This window comes from Xyrauchen texanus, chromosome 28 (assembly GCF_025860055.1).
Source record: "Xyrauchen texanus isolate HMW12.3.18 chromosome 28, RBS_HiC_50CHRs, whole genome shotgun sequence".
NCBI classification, from domain to species: Eukaryota; Metazoa; Chordata; class Actinopteri; order Cypriniformes; family Catostomidae; genus Xyrauchen; species Xyrauchen texanus.
The window spans coordinates 9283882-9303470 of NC_068303.1; the positions used below are offsets into that span (position 1 = coordinate 9283882).

Below are 19589 nucleotides of genomic sequence, written 5' to 3' on the forward strand. Positions count from 1 at the left end.
AGTTTAGGAAACTACTAATTGCACATTTAAAATGCAATATTTGCTACACTTTTGTGTTTTTGTCTAAGTGAAGACCAATATATGATCATTTACTGTATCTAACTTTTATGAATTGTCCCCCATGCACATTCCTAAAATGATGTAACAGATAATTCAGTTAAAGCTGAAGTATGTTACTTTTTCAGATAGATACTTTCTCCTTTCCCAACTTAATATGCAGAGGTAACTATTAGTAAGTCTGTCTCGAAAACTCTTAACACTGTTTTTCTGGTGTCTGCTATGGAAATTACTGTTTGTTTTGAGCGACCCGCTTAGACCCGCCCCAACAACGTTACTCGACCAATGGTGTGAGTTGGGGGGCGGGACTCTCTCTCTCTGTTTGACCAGCAGTCAGGGGCGTATTCAGAAAGCTGTTTTGAAAACACATTTTATTTTTGCAATTCCGTTTGGTGGCGCAACAATTAAATACTTAAGCTTTAACAACTAAGGAAATAGTATAATTAAAAAAAATATTAATATTTTTAATATTATATTTCTATTCTAGTCTTTCAAACAATAGCAATACCATGTTTTTCTTTTCTTTTTTCATGGATATAGTAATCATCCTGTACCCAACATTATTAGCATTAAATAATTATTTTAGGGAACGAATTATCCAGTATGTATTAGATGGATAATATTAAAGGATATTTGGGGAAGGTTTGTGAGGTCTGACAAGCAGTCTCTCTTTACGATAGAAATGTTGCCATCTAGTGGTTATAACAAGACACGCGCCTTCATTAGTGACTACAAAATGATCATAACTCATCAGCCAATCAGAGAGCAGGGCGTCACTCTCTACTCTGAAAGTGCCATGTTTTTCCACATCTGTCAAAACGCGGAAGTAAACAGCTACGCAAGAGTACAAACTCCAATAACTATTATTTTAATCGAATTTTGTCATTGGAAATTTATGCAGCGCTCACCGTTGCGGATTTATATTTTACATTTAGTCATTTACCAGACACTTTTATCCAAAGCGAAACATAGCAACCTATCTGTTATATAGATTATAATGATTAATTATCGTGATAAAATAGCTTTACCTAGCCGTTAGTGTCTACTACAGCAAGTCATTAGGGAGTATGAAGTCTTTCAAGTCTCCAGGGCGTCATGGTTATGCGGTGGAAATATCTCCTTTTCTACCTTCTACACTTGCCTGTGCTTCATCTCAGTACTACGGAATAGCAGGTAGTACTAGTATTGTGTATAAACATTACATTTGCATAAACACATTATGTAACGATAAGTTGATTAAATTAATTGATTTAAATGAAAATTAAAACCGTTTTTGTGTATTTAGGGTGTGGGACACTTCTTGTGCTGGAGCAGAGAGAGGCAGATGTTGCACTTGTGAGGAGGTAATTTGTTTCTATGTCAGTACATTAAATAGAGCATCTGTGTACAGTATTGTGAAATCTCACCAAGAAATGTCCATGTATAAGTCACCCAGACAAAAAAAAAATAAAAGACAAAAAAAGTAACATTTTGCTTAAAGATATCAAAGGCTGGTTTTAGGACAAATGAGATGTTTTTCCTTGTTATTATTTTCATGGAAATTTCCCCCAAAATTCTCATAACGCTAATCCAAGGGGGAAAACAACTCTCATTCTGATTACTGTAATACAGTATTTAAATTCATCCTACAAAACAAAACCTACCATGATGAAAATAATGTCACAATGCAGAAATGGTCCTAAAAAGTTGTTTTTATTTTTTAAGAAAAAAACTCTGATTTTATGGTGATATATATATATATATATATATATATATATATATATATATATATATATATATATATATATACACACACACACACACACACACACACACATATCTTTTTTTTTTTTTTTTTTTTTACACATTCAGTGTCTTGTAAATTACACCAGTGGCTACACTGCTAGGACATTGGGATCAGTGGGTTAAAATTAATTGCAAAATTTGCCAAAATAAAAATGGGGTTGTTAGCTCTGAGAAAAGGTCTAGCATCATTTGTCTGCAGAGACCGCTTGTTTGAAATTTTGTTTCTGATATGCCTACAATTAAATTCACAAGATATTTATTTGTGACTTACATGTTGATTATCTCATCTTGCAAGGACATGGTGCAGTGAGTCAAAAGATTACTATCTTTTTGTCTTATGGGCAGTTTTGACTGGAACGATGGGCTCTTTGATGTGACATGGAGCGAGAACAATGAACATGTGCTGGTGACAGGAGGAGGTGATGGATCTTTGCAGATCTGGGATATGGCCAACCCTCAAGGTCTTCTTCAAGTGTTGAAAGGGCACACTCAAGAGGTGAATTAGCACTCTCAACTCCAAATACAGTACATGTGAATGCTCCTTTTCTGTCAGTCAACTTTTTGACTGTAAAACATATGATCTTTTAGGTCTATGCAGTAGACTGGAGTCAGACAGGGGGAGAGAACATGGTGGTATCAGGATCATGGGACCACACTGCCAAAGTTGTAAGTGAAGTGTGTTTTGGGGAGTTAAAAATGCATATGTTTTTTTTTTTTAAGTGTTCTTTAACTTTCTTGATGTTGAATACATTTTAGAATCCCTAATAGAAATTGGGTTGCCATTTCATGAAGGCTTATAGTGGACATGATTGCATTATAAGGCATGATACCCTAAAATAATGGTGGATCTATCATTAGTTATCTATCATTAGTTTTTGTCTTGTACGGTACATATGTTTAATGGTTGTTCTGTATCCCTACAGTGGGATCCAGAGAGATGTCAGCTGGTGGGTACCCTGCAGGGTCATGAGGGAGTGATCTACAGCACCATCTGGTCTCCTCACATACCTGCCTGCTTTGCTTCAGCCTCAGGTAAAAGACTGAGTTGTACCTGTCCTCCCATGAAGCTCTGAAGTATTGCTGCTTTACTTACTCTCCAAATTTACTGTGTTGGAGTACGGGTCCACAAGAAAAAAATAATTGTCAATATATTAATGACTACAGTCTTGACCAACACAAAATGATGAAATCTCATCAAATAGCCATGTGTCATATGTTGTTGCAAAGCTCTTCAAAGAGTAGAAATCAACCAGCCCATTTAACTCACAGACCAAAATATAGCGAGTAATGGCTAAGTATGGCTTTGACAATTATGTTAGTGTTGCTTATATGGTGCTTAAAACTTCACAAAACATAAACTGAACATAAAATTAGATGCTATTCCTTAGAGGAGGTGATTGTCTTTCAAACAAGCCCACACACCATGTAATCGGATGCACAGATCATTAGATAATCCACACAAAGCACAATGTTACATATGGCCACCAGGAGATGATGCCATGCGAATGACACAGACAAAATAATACAGACTCATTGAGACAAAATGTAATCATTCTGTGAAATCTCATTACTGAAATCATGTCTTCATGCTATGCATACCTTTAGTCATTGTTGTGTTTACATGTTAATTAGTTCTTCTATACAATTTTTTTTTATAGAGACAGAGCGTATTTAGGCCATGCCCACACCGGGGGGGGAAACAATCCAATCGTCTCCATTGACTTTGCATTGCGAGAGGCTGCCTCCTTGTCATTTATGACTTATAACAAAAAACAAAACAATGTCTAAAAGCTGCTGTGTGACAAGGCGTACAGCAAACAAGCTAAATAACCCAGAAATACATTTTTATAAGCTGTCGACCCCAAAAAACGGTTTGTTTCAGGACATAAAAGTGGATCAATTGAGACAGAGCGCAACTAGTTCTCGAACTACTCTGAGAATTACGCCCACTGGAACGCGACATGATATTCATAATTTTAACCATGTCGATTGCTTGTTTCACCACCCTATGTGAACCTGAGAGGAGGAGATATATTAAGAAGTTAAATTTTATTGTCAGGATCCCACAATTTACCCACTCTTCCTGCTGATGCTTCACGTCTTATTGCCTGTATCCACTTTTGTCTCCTTAAAGGCTGGCTTTTACGGTTCGGAAGCTTATAAAAATGTATTTCTGGGTTTTTTAGCTTGTTTGCTGTACGCCTTGTCACACAGCAGCTTTTAGGTATTTTTCTGTCTTTTGTTATATGCCATAAATGACAAGGAGACAGCCTCTCACAATGCAAAGTCAATGGAGACGGTTGGATTGTTTTCCCCGCCGGTGGGCATGGTCTTCAGATTATGACACGTTGCTGTCTCTATTTGTTTGGAGAGGCTTTTGAAGCACATGAAGAAATTTTGGGACATGATAAGTTATATTTGTAATGCTATAACTTTTGATTTGTGACATTGGCATGCGTGAAGATTATGACAAAACAAAGGCAGTTTTTGAGCCACATTATTTACACCCAGAGATATATAATGTCAAATAAGGAAAAAAAAAAAGTTTTGGCATAATTTTTTTTTTTTTTTTTTTTTTAGCAGTTTCAGCTGAGAGTATTAGAATTTATCATAAGCTATATTGTAAAAAAAAAAAAATGCAGAAAAGTTTTCTTTACAATGATACCAAACACTTGTCAAGTTATAATACTTTAATTTTGGGTATGCCACTGAAACAGGAAATCTTTAAAAACACTTTCAGAACTTAAATGGATAAGATATTTTAGAATCTAAGTGTGATCAAACATGCATATGCATTAAAGGGATCATTCACCCAAAAATTGAAATATTGTCATTATTTACTGTGTTACAAACCCACATGCCTTTCATTCGTGGTGCACAAAAGGAGCTGATAAGGTGATTGTCAGCCTCAGTCACCATTTACTTTCATTGCATCTGTTTTCCATACAATGGAAGTGAACGGTGACTGAAGCTAATATATTGCCTAGCATCTACTTTTGTGTTCCATGGAAGAAGGAAAGTCATATGGTTTGGAACAACATTAATGACTAAAGAATATTAATATTTGGGTGAACTATACCTTTAAAGGGATAGTTCACACAAAAATAAAAAAAAATATGTCATAATTTACTCACACTCTTATTGCTCGAAACCTGTATGCCTTTCTTCTTTGGAACAAAAAAGAAGATATTTTGAAAAAATTTTCAAAAGCCACATTTACTTTCATTGTATGGACAAAAACAGTTGAAACACTCTTCAAAATATCTTCTTTTATGTTCCACATAAGAAAAATTAAAACAGGTTTGGAGTGACATGACGGTGAGTTAATAATGAAAGACTTTTCATTTTTGGGTGAACTATCCCTTTATCCCATTATTTGGAAATGACAAGGTCACTGGTCCCAGTGTCTGGGAACCCACGTATATCTTGAATGTGAGTTGTTTTTGGGAAAAAGCATCTGCCAAATGCAAACATGCATACATATGTAGTGGTTAGTAAAGTTAAATGTTTGTTTGTACATATGCAATGTTTGGATTTTTGCTCTAATGCTTAAATTACAGGCCAATTTTATGAGCAACTTGTTAGAAATTACAATTTGTGTCAGAGCCATGGCCTAATGGTTTTCACAAATGCTCTAACGCATTAAGTCGTGTTTCCTCGTTTCTCAATCCTGTTTCCACCTTTATTAAAAAATAAAAAACACTCAAATATGTTCCTGAAAGCCAGCTCTATCGGTATATGAACCACTAGACTAGTAGTACCATCATTCACCACATGAGGTCAGAAGCATACTTTTGAGTTTCCTTTTTTGTTTAGTTTTGATTCATAGGATACTGGTAGAATATCTCTCGCTCTCTCTCTCTGTGTGTGTGTGTGTGTGTGTAAGAGTTGAGCTCACAAAGGCCTCACAATCACACAATTATGTCAAAACAGAAGAGACTGGTGACCACATTACAGCTGCAGATGTACTTCCAGGCTTTTCCGTCAGAGCCTAGAGTTTGTCAGCTTCAAACAGCTCTATTCTGATCTTATCTTATCAACAGAGCTGCACCATATTACTGTTGCTGTTAACATTTCTACTGTTAAATATTCTGGAGCTCTCCAAATGAAGCCCAGACATATTAAAGTCGTGTCCTTTTTAGCAGTACATGTCCACCGGCTGACAATTCACTTTGAATATCACTTTTGTCAAAGTCTAGAAATGTATTTTGTGTTCTACAGAAGAAAGAAATTAAAGTGTTTGGAACAAAATGAGAGTAGGTGATTGATGACGTAATTATAGTTTTTAAGTGCACTATCCCTTTAACGTTGGCTCAATTTAGGGGTGCTTGACTCCTTGTCAGAGTTCTTGGATGCAGTATAAGGGGGGAACATGTAGCAATAACCATCGCAACATATCCATCTCTGGTTCGTTGAGAGATCACGTACATAAAACCTAATTCATGTTCTGTTAGAAGAGCTCAGCCATCCATAGAAAGCTTAGTTAGAATAACACCCCTTTGTGCTGATGTAGGACCTTTTTCTTTTGCTATTAAGTGTTGACACCACATATGTAATGAGATGTGTCTGGAAATCAATACCAAACCCCAGGACCATGGTAACGCTGAATGTAGTCATGGGAGAAATGTTTCTGTGAAATGCTGCATCAGCAGACACAAAGTTTATATATACTGTATGCTGGGTTTTCTCATCACAAAAACAACTGATATAAGCAAAGAGCATGAAGCCAACATCAGACTTTTGCTTTCCTTATATGAAGTAACTTGCCACAGCTTGCCATCAGTTTTCAGTTGGCTGTTTGTGACTCAGTAACTTTCTGCATTAACTTATTTAAAGGGATTGTTTAACCAAAAATTCAATTCTGTAGTTATTTTCTCATATTTGCTCTGAGGAAGGATACATTTTGAACAATCTTTACACAGCTCTTTTCCAAAGAAGGACATAGGATGTCAAGCTCCAAAAAGGACAAACAAACACTGTTAAAGCATCATGATATTATTCCATACGACTAGTGCCCTATTTTCAGCAGTCATGTGATAGCTTTGCGTGAGGCTCGGAAAAGCTTTGCTTGAGCAAGAACTACATTTCTTGATTTAAAAGTAATTATTCACTGAAAATATTCAACCTTCTGATTCTTCAGATTAAAACATGGCACCTCATTGATATTAAAACACCACTGGTTTTTACATATGTCTTAATGGAATATTCTGGGTTCAATGCAAACTAAGTTCAATTGACAGCATTTGTGGCATAATGTTGATTACCACAAAAATTTATATCGACTTTCCTTGTCCCTCCATTTCTTAAAAAAAAATGGAAGAAGAATGAAAGTAAAAGGTAGAAGAATCTGTAAATGTTAAAATGCTCACTGTTTTAAAAGTATACCCACAAGACATAAGCAATATGCATGCTAACATAATTTTTGTGTGATAAAATCACTTACTAACCTTTTCTGTGTAAAGTTATGTCCAATTTTACAACTATGTTGCATTGACGATGTAACACGGAGCAATAGTCCACTGCAAAACAATGGTGATTTAAACAAATTTACAGCTTTATAGAAATACACGATTTTTAACAGAGGAAATGATGTAATGCTTTAAGTAAATGCCACATGCCAGTTAAAATATGTGAAAAGATATTTGAGAGCAGAGCAGGGGGGTTATATTTAAATTTACTAAGAACTGTCAAAAATTCTCCTTTTGTGTTCCATAGAAAAAGTAACAACATAAGGGTTTACAGTGAGAACAAAAATAACAAAAGGCAAAACAGAAGTTATTGTTATTGATGTCAAACCTGAAGCAATGCAAATTTAGTGGTTGTATGGACCACTTTTATGGTGTGTGTGTGTGTGTGTGTGTGTGTGTGTGTGCGTGTATTTATCACTTTGTGGGTACCAAATGTCCCCATAAGGATAGTAAAACCCGAAATTTTTGACCTTGTGGGGACATTTTGTCGGTCCCCATGAGGAAAACGTCTCGGGTTATGACTATAACCCTTGTTCCCTGAGAAGGGAACGAGACACTGCGTCGTTGAATTATGAATGAAACTATTCCAATCTTGATTGGTGTTGCGTCATGACGTAACATGTGACGGCATAACCAGATGCATAAAAGTGACGCCGGCACACAAACACATTAGCCTAGCGATGAAGCAAGCCGCTCTCAGGCATTGAGGGGCGTGGCAGGATGACGCAGTGTCTCGTTCCCTTCTCAGGGAACAAGGGTTATAGTCATAACCCGAGACGTTCCCTTCCGAGGGAACTCGCACTGCGTCATTGAAAACGACTCTTTGGGGAACGAATGCCCACTAGGCCACGCGCCGAAAAAGGCCTGCCCTAGAGTGAAACTGAACTCAGGCACTCAGCTAGGACGAGAGCACACATGCGCCAGGCGTACTAGGGAGGTGCAGAAAACCTGATGAAAGTGTGCGGGGTAGCCCAACCGGCTGCCTCACAGATCTCCTGGAGGGGCACTCCCGATAAGAGAGCCCTAGAGGACGCCATGCCTCTAGTTGAATGAGCCCTTATGGCCAAAGGTGAAGGCAAATTAGCACCTTATAGGCCGAGATAATAGCCTGAACAATCCAATTACTAATGGTTTGTTTCGAAGCAGGGAGCCCCTTCTTAGGTGACCCAAAACACACTAACAGTTGGTCCGACCTCCTCCAAGAAGAGGACCTCTCGAGGTAACAGCTCAAAGCTCTGACAGGGCAGAGCAAATGGAGCCTCTCTTCTTCTGCCGACACATGAGGTGGAGGATGAATGCCTGCAGGACCGTAGACCGTGCCGTGTTAGAAGGCACCTTAGGCACAAAGCCAGGTCTCGGGTGCAGAATGGCTTTAACTCCGCCAGGGGCAAACTCCAATCAAGCTGGTGTTACTGCCAGGGCTTGAAGATCTCCCACCTTCTTTAGAGAGGTAATAGCTAAGAGAAAAGCCATCTTGAACGTCAGGTCCTTGGGCGAGGCCGACTGAAGGGGTTCGAAGGGGGCCAATGATAACCCTTCGAGAACCACCGCCAGGTCCCAGGCAGGAACCCTGGACCTGGTTGTCGGTCTCATCCTCCATGTACCACGGAGAAAACGAATGACCAGCTGGTGCCTCCCCAGAGGCCCAGCACTCAATGGTGCATGGGAAGCCGCAATGGCAGCCACGTACACCTTAAGTGTGGAAGGGGAGAGACCTGCAGAGAAACGATCTTGAAGAAACTCCAGAACTGAAGCCACCGGGCAGTTAACTGGATCTATTCATGTTCTCTACACCAAGTGGAGAACACATTCCACTTGAGGCCATATAATCTCCTAGTAGACGGAGCCCTAGAGTTAAGTATGGTTTCAACCACCCCCGCTGATAGACCAGCATTTAGGTACTGAACCCCCTCAGGGGCCAGACCCACAGTTTCCACAGCTCTGGACGAGGGTGGAAAACTGTGCCCCTGCCTGAGACAACAGATCCCTCCTCAGAGGAATCTGCCATGGCGGAGCTATCAGGAGTGAGATTATGTCTGAGAACCATACTGGGCCGGCCACATCGGGGCAACCAGAAGTAGACTGATGCCCTCTTGGCGGACCCTTTCCAGGACTCCCGGGAGCAGAGCGATCGGGGGAAATGCGTACAGGCGAAGCCTCGGCCAGGCCTGTACCATGGCATCCAACCACAGTGGGGCTGGATGTGAGAGGGAGAACCAAAATGGACAGTGGGACATCTCTCGAGACGCGAATAGATCCACTTTCAATGGTCCAAATTTGTCCCATATCAACTTCACCACTGTCTCCATTCCCCGGGCCTCAGCCCCTGCCTCGACAGGATGTCTGCTCCCTGATTCTGAACCCCCGGAACATACATGCTCTGATAGACAGTATTTTCCCTTGGGACCAAAAAAATTATCTGATGCGCCGGTCTGCACAGATGGCGCGATCTGAGTCCCCCTTGTTGGTTCAGATAAGCTACCACTGATGTATTGTCCGAACGTACTAGGACATGGTAACCTTAGATGTCTGGAAGGAAGCTCCTCAGAGCCCTGAACACAGCCAACATCTCTAGACAGTTTATGTACCAAGAATGATGATGGTCCTGCCACAGACCCCTGGCAAAGCGGCCGTCCATGACCGCGCCCCAGCCAGTGAGGGAGGCGTCTGTCGAAACGGTTTTCGGTGACATGATGCTCCCAACACTGGCCCTTGGGACAGGAACCAAGGTTTCTTCCATATTAGCAGAGAACGAAGGCATCTGCGCGTTACTCTGATTTTACGAAATGGATTCCCCTTGGGGGAAAAAAACCCCTTGGCTTTCAGCCACCACTGGAGGGGCCTCATGTGTAGAAGGCCCAAAGGTATAAAGTTGGATGCCGCTGCCATGAGGCCCAGCAGTCTTAGAAACTGCTTTACAGTGATGGCCTGGCCTAGCTTTAACCCGGACACCATCGCCAGAACGGACTCGATACGTGCAGGAGACATGCGTGCCTGCATTGTAACTGAGTTCCACACAACACCCAGAAACGTTGTGCACTGCGATGGTTGTAACACACTCTTTTTTGTGTTGAGTCTCAACCCCAAACTTCGAATGTGGCCAAGGACGACATCTCGATGCCGAACCGCCATTTCTCGAGACTGGGTCAGAATGAGCCAATCGTCGATATAATTCAGTATGTGGATGCCCTGAAGTCTCAGAAGAGCATGAGCTGCATCCATACATTTGGTGAATGTGCGGGGAGAGAGTGCTAGGCCGAACGGAAGAACCCGATATTGGTAAGCTTCGCCCCCGAAAGCGAACCTCAGGAACCTCCTGTGACATTGAAGGATGGATACATGAAAATAGGCGTCTTTTAGATCTATTGTGACAAACCAGTCCTCGGATCTGATCTGGCTCACGATGGCAGGAATAGTAAGCATTTTGAACCTGAACCTCCTCAAAGGCCGGTTCAAAACTCTGAGATCTAAAATCGGCCTCAACCCCCCATCCTTTTTTGGAACTATAAAGTACCGGCTGTAAAATCCGGACTCCCTGTCTGCATGAGGAACACGTTCTATGGCCTCCTTTAGCAGAAGAGATTGCACTTCTTGTTCCATCACCTGAGTCTGCTCCGGAACCACTGTAGTCTGCACCACCCCAGAGAATTTGGGGGGGCGGTGCCCGAACTGCAGTCTGTACCCTGATTTTATTATATGCAGGACCCATGCAGATATGTTGGGAAGATGATTCCATGCCTCTACAAAATCTACTAAGGGGACCAACCTCTCGAGGCTGGTCTCGGGTGTTTTTCAAGCACCATTCTCGACTTCCTGAAGCGAGAGACCGGCAGGATTTAGTCGATACGGTTCTTGTGACCACAATTGATGCTTGTTTTTTTTTTTTTTTTTATATATTTTGACACGAATGGCACAGCGTGCGTCCGCTGGAAATTGATGTGGCCCGAGGCGTCAGAGACGGCGGGAACCGACACCGATTTCCTGAGGACTCGCTCGCAGAGCAACCTCGGTTGCTCTGCAGCGGGGAACTCTGTGGTGCGAGGAGCTGACTGATGGCTGGGGCTGATCTGCTTGCCCTACTCGATTTAGACTTACCTTACGGGGAAGCATCAAGCAGAAAAGATCTAACCTTTTCCTTTATCCCCGATAAATTCAGCCACAGATGCCTCTCTGTGGCCACCATAGCTGCCCTAGAGCGGCCAATAGCCATTGAGTGCAGGCAAGAACCAGCCCGACCTGCCGCCATGTAAGCCCTACTTATTAAAGCAGATGTATCCCTGCAGGGCTTACTAGGCAGCGCCGGGGTTTTAGCCCATATCCCTTGCCCCCAAAACATCATCTGTAATCACCACACTGGGGCTGGAGACACGGGACGAATGCGGTTTACCCCACGATCTCGAGATATATATTTATATATTTTTTTTTTTTTGTGGAGATCGGGGAAAAACGGCAAACCCCGGCGCTGAGGTTGTGATCTGTGCCACAGGAAACGCTCGTCTAATTTGTCTTTCAACTTGCGTTTCCTGCTCATTTTGTGGCCAGCTGATATCAAGTCTGGCCACGGCACGCCTCACAACCTCAATCAGCTCCTCATAAACTTGGCCGAAAACTGGCGTGCTTGACTCACGGTCGTCCGCATCAATGCTGAGCATATCCACTTCCTCGGAAGCAGAGAGCTCAAGCATTGGGACCTGATTGTGGGCAGAAGAAGCCGCGACGCGGGCTTCTGCACCACTCACAGTAGGCTCGGGATCCTCAAACGAAGAATGAGAAAGTGCCGCAGCAGTCTCATTCTCATCTGCAAGATCCCGCTGCGAACCCTACGATCTCAACTGCCGCGCTGCCTCAACAGACGCGGGACCAGATCCGTGGGGAACGCGAGCCTGACCGTGATCATCAAAGCACGCCAACCGGGAGCGCAGCACTCTCATGGGTAGTGCTTCACAACTTTCACAGGCAGATCCCTCGAGAGCTGCCTGTGCATGCTGCGCTCACAAACAATTCACACATAAAGCGTGCGTGTCCCTACCCGTAATGAAACGAGGGCAGGGGTGCACGCACTTCATGAACTGTTGGGTGGCCATAATATTTTTAAATCAGACAAACAACAACAAATAAGACAAACAATACACATAGAGCGCTTGCTGAAGAGCGAAAGCTAATGTGTTTGTGTGCCGGCGTCACTTTTATGCATCCGGTCATGCCGTCACATGTTACGTCATGACGCAACACCAATCAAGATTGGAATAGTTTCATTCATAATTCAGAGGCGCACGCTAAGGAGCGTTCCCCAAAGAGTCGTTTTCAACGACGTAGTGCGAGTTCCCTCGGAAGGGAACAGCTTATAAATCATACTAAATTATGTTTTTTGACAATTTAAAAATGCAGAAAGTTTTCTGTGATGGTTAGGTTTAGGGGTAGGGTTAGGTTTAGGGGATAGAATATAAAGTTTGTACAGTATAAAAACCATTATGTCTATGGAAAGTCCCCATAAAACATGGAAACACTACATGTGTGTGTGTGTGTGTGTGTGTGTGTGTGTGATTTCATTTTTAACTAAATGAAGAAAGAATTAAAATTTTTGAGTGAACTATCCCTTTAAAGATCTGATATTTACTGAAAAGTTTTAAACTCCACTGGCACTTTTTCCTGATGGTGCAATGTTAGCAGATCATGAAAATGGAACCATATCTAAACCAATTAGTTAAAATCTTCCTAGAGTAATTTAAACACTCCTCTACTCTGGGTTTATGTGCTAAGCCTGATTTATTGTGACTGCGCAGCACAGGAAGAAATTCCCTGTGGGTCACGCTGCAGTGTGGCTGTCATGTATTTCATCATTTTCACATCACATAATCAATAAGGGATACAATAGTCTTCGGCAAAAGCCTCCTGAGAAGTAATTAACTAAAGTAGGGCTGTTTATTTGAATGGTTCTCTATTGGATCATCAGTAAGTAATACCTACTTTGATTGTGCCATTTTTGGCTTTGTGAAACTTAGATTCATGCTGTATTGATACTGTATTGATCTGGACATTTTTACCACATCAAACCAGCCTAAGCTGGTTTGTCAGCTGATAAGTGCACCAAACCTCTCTAAAGCAAGCAAACAGACCAGCTAAGACCAGCCAAGCATCATAGGCTGTTTTAAGATGTTTTGTATGCAAAAGCACAATCTATTATTTATATACAGTATATATTTCTATATCCCTATAAAAAAAAAAAAACCTTCATCTGGTAAATTTGGTAAATAGCCCACTTAACTATAGAGCATTGTAACGGTGCCAGGTCGCCGTCATTACAAAATAAGAGTCCTCAGTGTGTTTCGGGGCAGGAAATCTTATTTCTCGTTATTTTTTGGATTTTGGTTGAACAATAAAGTGCATCTTGAATTTTATTCATTTTGGACTCTTTTAGCGTCAATGTCGGTTCTTATCAAAGTAAGGAAAGAAAAATTTGTAACATTCTATAAATCGATTGTAAAAAATGATCGGCCGATTAATTGGTCATCTGTCTTTTCCACCACTGTAGTTATTGGTATTGGCAAAAATCCACTATCAATCAACCTCTACTTTCAATGAATATGATGTCAATAAAAGATGCATATATTATATTATAAAAAATATTAAATTTTGCAGTTTAAAATAGTATAACATACAGGACAAGTCAACTTCCCATAAGTATTTCTTGTCAACAAGTCATTGTAACGTAGTTCAATGGGCAAGGAGGAGGCGAGAACCGGCTTGATAATATAAATAATACTTTAATATAAAACTGAAACAAAAGACAAACACACACATGACGAACATGTCCGTAAACTTTCTCTCTCTCGTCGCACCACCGTCTGCCATTGGCCTTTATCCCTCTCGGAGGCTTAATTAGCCTGATAAGGGACTGGGTGTGTATAATCACAACCCGGCCCCGCCCTCCGCCCTGCCACACTCATATACATTTATTTAAGATTGAGCAAATTGTACCAGCTCTGAAATCCTATGCTTTGCTCTAAACCATACAGAGTTTTCCATCAATTGCTGTAGTTTGGGGAATGTGCTACATTTGCAGTTCTCTTGTGACTTTTAATAGGTGAACGACTTGAACATTTACTGCTTACTGAATGGAAATGCTGTGCTTTAAGAAGAAGGTTAGAGACAGAAAGTAAAGACAAGCATAAAAGAGAGATACAATAAGAAAGATTCCCTTTAGATACCTGTGGCCCATGCAGTGTGGGGGTCTGACGCAGTTTCTCGGCAAACCATAGGTCCCTACTGCCCCAGGTCAATTCCTGCTAAGGGTGTGTGGCCCTTGAAATGAGTGTAATGGTACACAGGGTTCTGCAGACAGTGCAGAATGGGGGATTTATTTGAGAGTTTCTTGGCTTTTATTAGATCATTTAAAAATCTGCCATTTATGATTTGAAGCTCATCTCTGTTGGCAGGAGATGGGACACTGCGAGTATGGGATGTGAAGGCGGGATCTTGCAAGTTGGCCATTCCTGCACACAAGGCAGAAATCCTCAGCTTTGATTGGTGCAAATACGACCAGGTAATATTTCCTCTATTCAAGTAGCTGTCTTGAACTCCATTCATTGCTAGTTGGACCATGCAGGTTGGATTTAAATTTCATTATAATTTCAAAACTGAAGAAGCTAACTCATAAAATAGTTTTTCATACAATGGACCTTTACTGTAAGTGTCAGAAAGCATCAATAGATTTTAAATTCTTGTGGTATTGTACTACAGTTTCTCTGAGGACATTTAGATTATGTATTTTATCGTACTGCCAAAACTTAAGACATTTTTACATTGAAATGTAATTTTTACATTACATTTTACATTTATTGAAGTAAAAAGCACCATGTTTAATTCTAAAATCAATACTATTGTTATGAGTACCCTGTCTTGTTTCACTGTTGCCCTTTTGTTTACCATTGTTGTCACTTTTGCACTTCTTAGTTTTCACTTTAGTCCCTTATGTAATTCCATAGTCCTTGTTAGCGTTCGTGTTCACTGTTCATTGTTTACACCTGCCCTTGTTAATTTGCCTTTGGTTTCTGTTAATCACCTTGTTATCTTGTTTGAGTTCTGTTCTTTCATTGGCCACCTATCCCATGTTTGTGTATTTATACCCCGTGTCTTTGTTCTGTCTTTGTCGATCGTTGTTTGATGTTAGCCTGATGTGTGCTTCTCTCCCTTGTTCCCTGTTTGTCTCTACCGTGGTTACCTTAACTAGTTTATGTTTCTTTTCCCCATCGTGGGTTGTTCTTTTGTTCATTTGGTGTTTTCTGATAAAATAAACTCAAACTGCGTTTGGATCCACATCTCCTCGTCAGCCTCGTTATTCAAACGTTACAGAACGATCGACCACACAATGGATCCAGCAGTTTTTCGGGCGAACTATGAACTGCTCAGCCTGAAGCAAGGGGACCGACCTATAGAAGACCACATCCACGACTTTCTGGTTCTGGCAAACGTCTCAGACTTCCCTAATTTCTCCCTTGTGGTCTTCTTCCGAGGCAACCTGAGTGACGGGCTGAAGGAGCGGCTGCCACCGCCAACGCGCGACTGGACGCTCCGCGCGTTCGTTGAGGAGACCCTACAGATCTGCGGTTCTCCTCTAACAGTGGAGATCATCGAGGAGAACCCCGTAGCGCCTCCCGCAGTATTGACCCTCCATTCGCCCGTGGTTCGTCCTTTCACACCTGTCAATGAGCCAGCGCGGCCCTCTTCGTCTGCCCGGAGGAGGAGGAGGAGAAGACAGGCTTCCGCCTCCCGGCCCACGCCTGCCCCGGTCTGCGAGCCAGAGCCCACGCCTGCCCCGGTGAGCGAGCCAGCTGCCACGCATGTCACAGTGAGCGAGCCAGCGGCCACGCATGTCACAGTGAGCGAACCAGCGCCTACGGCCTCTACCGTCAGCAAGCCTGAGCCCTCGTCAACCGCGGTCAGCGAGCCTGAGCCCTTGCCAGCCACGGTCAGCGAACCTGAAGCCACGCCGACCAGGAACAACATCCCAGCTTCGCCAGTCGCATCAGCCCGGAGGAAGAGGAGAAAGGAGAGGTCTCTGCACTCCAGCCACCGCCTGCCACAGCCCCATGCTCTGAACCCCCTTGGCTCTGCCCTCAGCGCCCAGCGAACCCAAGCCGGCGCTTACCACGGCAACCCAGCCAGTGCTTGTAGCCTCAAACGTCAGTGAGCCAGCGCCTGTAGCCTCAAACGTCAGTGAGCCAGCGCCTGTAGCCTCGACCGTCCCTGAGCCAGCGCCTGCGGCCTCGACCGTCCCTGAGCCAGCGCCAGTAGCCGTGACCGTCCAAGAGCCAGTGCCAGTAGCCGTGACCGTCCAAGAGCCAGTGCCAGTAGCCGTGACTGTCCAAGAGCCAGTGCCAGTAGCCGTGACCGTCCAAGAGCCAGTGCCAGTAGCCTCGATCGTCCAAGAGCCAGAGCCTGAAGCCATGACCGTCCAAGAGCCAGTGCCAGTAGCCATGACCGTCAAAGAGCCAGTGCCAGTAACCGTGACCGCCCAAGAGCCAGCGCCAGTGGTCGTGCCCATCCTAGAGCCAGCACCTCTCGAGTCTTCCAGGGCTCCTCCTCCCGAGCTTTCCAGAGCTCAGCCATCCGAGTTTCCTGAGCTTTCCAGAGCTCCGCCATCCGAAGTTTCCCGAGCTTTCCAGAGCTCCGCCATCCGAGTTTCCGAGCTTTCCAGAGCTCCGCCATCCGAGTTTCCCGAGCTTTCCAGAGCTCAGCCATCCGAGTTTCCCGAGCTTTCCAGAGCTCCGCCATCCGAGTTTCCCGAGCTTTCCAGAGCTCCGCCTTCCGAGTTTCCCGAGCTTTCCAGAGCTCCGCCTTCCGAGTTTCCCGAGCTTTCCAGAGCTCCGCCTCCCGAGCTTTCCAGAGCTCCGCCTCCCGAGCTTTACAGAGCTCCGCCCCTCAAGCCTCTCGAGCCTACCAGGGGTCCGCCCCTCAAGCCTCTCGAGCCTCCTAGGGCTCCGCCTCTCAAGTCTCTCGAGTCTTCCAGGGCTCCGTCTCTCAAGCCTCCCGAGCTTTCCAGAGCTCCGCTCTCCGAGCTTCCCAGAGCTCCGCCTCTCAAGCCCCTCGAGCCTTCCAGGGCTCCGCCCCTCAAGTCTCTCGAGTCTTCCAAGACTCCGTCTCTCAAGCCTCCCAAACTTTCCAGAGCTCCGCCCCCTGAGCTCCCCAGAACTCCTCCTCTCAAGCCTTTCAGGGCTCCGCCCCTCAAGTCTCTCGAGTCTTCCAGGACTCCGTCTCTCAAGCCTCTCGAGCCTGCCAGGGCTCCGCCCCTCAAACCTCTCGAGCCTGCCAGGGCTCCGCCCCTCAAGCCTCTCGAGCCTGCCAGGGCTCCGCCCCTCAAGCCTCTCGAGCCTGCCAGGGCTCCGCCCCTCAAGCCTCTCGAGCCTGCCAGGGCTCCGCCTCTCGAACCTCTCGAGCCTGCCAGGGCTCCGCCCCTCACCTCTCGAGCCTTCCAGGGCTCCGTCCCCCGAGTCTCCTACGGCTCCGCCCCCAGAGCCTCTCGAGCCTCCTGCAGCTCCGCCTACGGGGCCTCCTGCGGTTCCACCCCCAGAGCCTCCTGCGGTTCCACCCCCAGAGCCTCCTACGGCTCCGCCTCCAGAGCCTCCGATTGCTCCGCCTCTCGATCCACTCAAGCCTTTGACGGCTCCGCCCCCAGAGCCTCTTGAGCCTCCTACGGCTCCACCTCTCAAGCCACTCAAGCCTTCGGCGGCTCCACCCTCAGAGCCTCCAACGTCTCTACCCCCAGAGACTCCAGAGTCTTCCTGGTCTCCGCTCCTAGAGCCTCCCACGGTGCCGCCTACCTCGGCTCCGCCTCCTGAGCCTCTTTCAGCTCCACCTCCTGAGCCTCCCGAGCCTCTCCCGGCTCCTCCTCCGAAGCCTCCATTGGCTCCGTCTTCAGAGCCTTCATCGCCCTCGCCTCCTTCGGCTCCGCCTCCTGAACCTCCTTCAATTCCTCCTCCGGAGCCTTCCGAGCCTCCATTGGCTCCGTCTTCAGAGCCTTCTTCGCCCTCGCCACCTTCGGCTCCACCTCCAGTGGCTCCGCCTTCTGAGCCTTCTACACCATCGCCTCCCTTGGCTCCGCCCAACACTGTTCCGCCTCCTGACCTGCCCAAGGCCTTACCGCCTGAGTCTACCACGGCCCTGCCTAAGCCTCCTTTGGCGCCGCCTCCCAAGTCTTCTACGGCTCCGCCTCACACGGCTCTGCCAGCCTCTGTCCTGTGGCCTCTTCCCAGATCTCCTGACCCAGTCCCAGTCCCATGGCCTCTTCCCAGGCCCCCTTACCCAGTCCCTGTTCGGTGGCCTCCACCCAGGCCTCCTGACCCTGTTCCCGTCCTGAGGCCCTCCCCCAGGCCTCCTGACCCAGTCCCTGTCCAGTGGCCTCCTCCCTGGTCCCCCAAACCTGTCCTTGCCCTGTGGCCAGCTCCCAGGCCTCCTGCACCTTCCCTAGCCCGGTGGCCAGCTCCCAGACCACCGAAACCTGTCCCCGCCCGGTCGATACCACCCCGGCCTCCTAAACCTGTCCCTTTGTGCCCCCATGGACTGCTTAATTGTCCCTTGTGCCCCCCGTGGACTGTCTCATCTCCCTTTGTGCCCCCGTGGACTGTCTCATTTCCCCTCGTGGCCCCCCCGAACTTCCTGCCTGCCATCTTGTTCTTGTGCCCCCCCTGGTCTGCCTGTCTGCCCCGCTGCCATCATTTTGTTCTCTGTGGGTTTTTTGTCTTTTGTCCTTTAGGATCGTCTGGAAGCCGATCCTTTGAGGGGGGGCTCTGTTATGAATACCCTGTCTTGTTTCACTGTTGCCCTTTTGTTTACCATTGTTGTCACTTTTGCACTTCTTAGTTTTCACTTTAGTCCCTTATGTAATTCCATAGTCCTTGTTAGCGTTCGTGTTCACTGTTCATCGTTTACACCTGCCCTTGTTAATTTGCCTTTGGTTTCTGTTAATCACCTTGTTATCTTGTTTGAGTTCTGTTCTTTCATTGGCCACCTATCCCATGTTTGTGTATTTATACCCCGTGTCTTTGTTCTGTCTTTGTCGATCGTTGTTTGATGTTAGCCTGATGTGTGCTTCTCTCCCTTGTTCCCTGTTTGTCTCTACCGTGGTTACCTTAACTAGTTTATGTTTCTTTTCCCCATCGTGGGTTGTTCTTTTGTTCATTTGGTGTTTTCTGATAAAATAAACTCAAACTGCGTTTGGATCCGCATCTCCTCGTCAGGCTCGTTATTCAAACGTTACAACTATACTGCCACTCTCTGATT

The 19589-nt window shown here is 44.9% G+C and overlaps 1 protein-coding gene across 1 annotated transcript in view; it reads left to right on the plus strand.

Annotated features, from left to right (window-relative positions):
- The first annotated feature begins 875 nt into the window (after positions 1-875).
- The window catches only part of pex7 (peroxisomal biogenesis factor 7), a 37193-nt gene continuing 18479 nt past the window's right edge, over positions 876-19589 (plus strand). The window contains exons 1-6 of the mRNA XM_052096618.1: positions 876-1230; positions 1343-1400; positions 2188-2338; positions 2431-2508; positions 2766-2874; positions 14747-14853. Coding sequence (XP_051952578.1) covers positions 1125-1230; positions 1343-1400; positions 2188-2338; positions 2431-2508; positions 2766-2874; positions 14747-14853 — 609 coding nt within the window. The 5' untranslated portion in view covers positions 876-1124. The remainder of the gene's footprint in view (positions 1231-1342; positions 1401-2187; positions 2339-2430; positions 2509-2765; positions 2875-14746; positions 14854-19589) is intronic.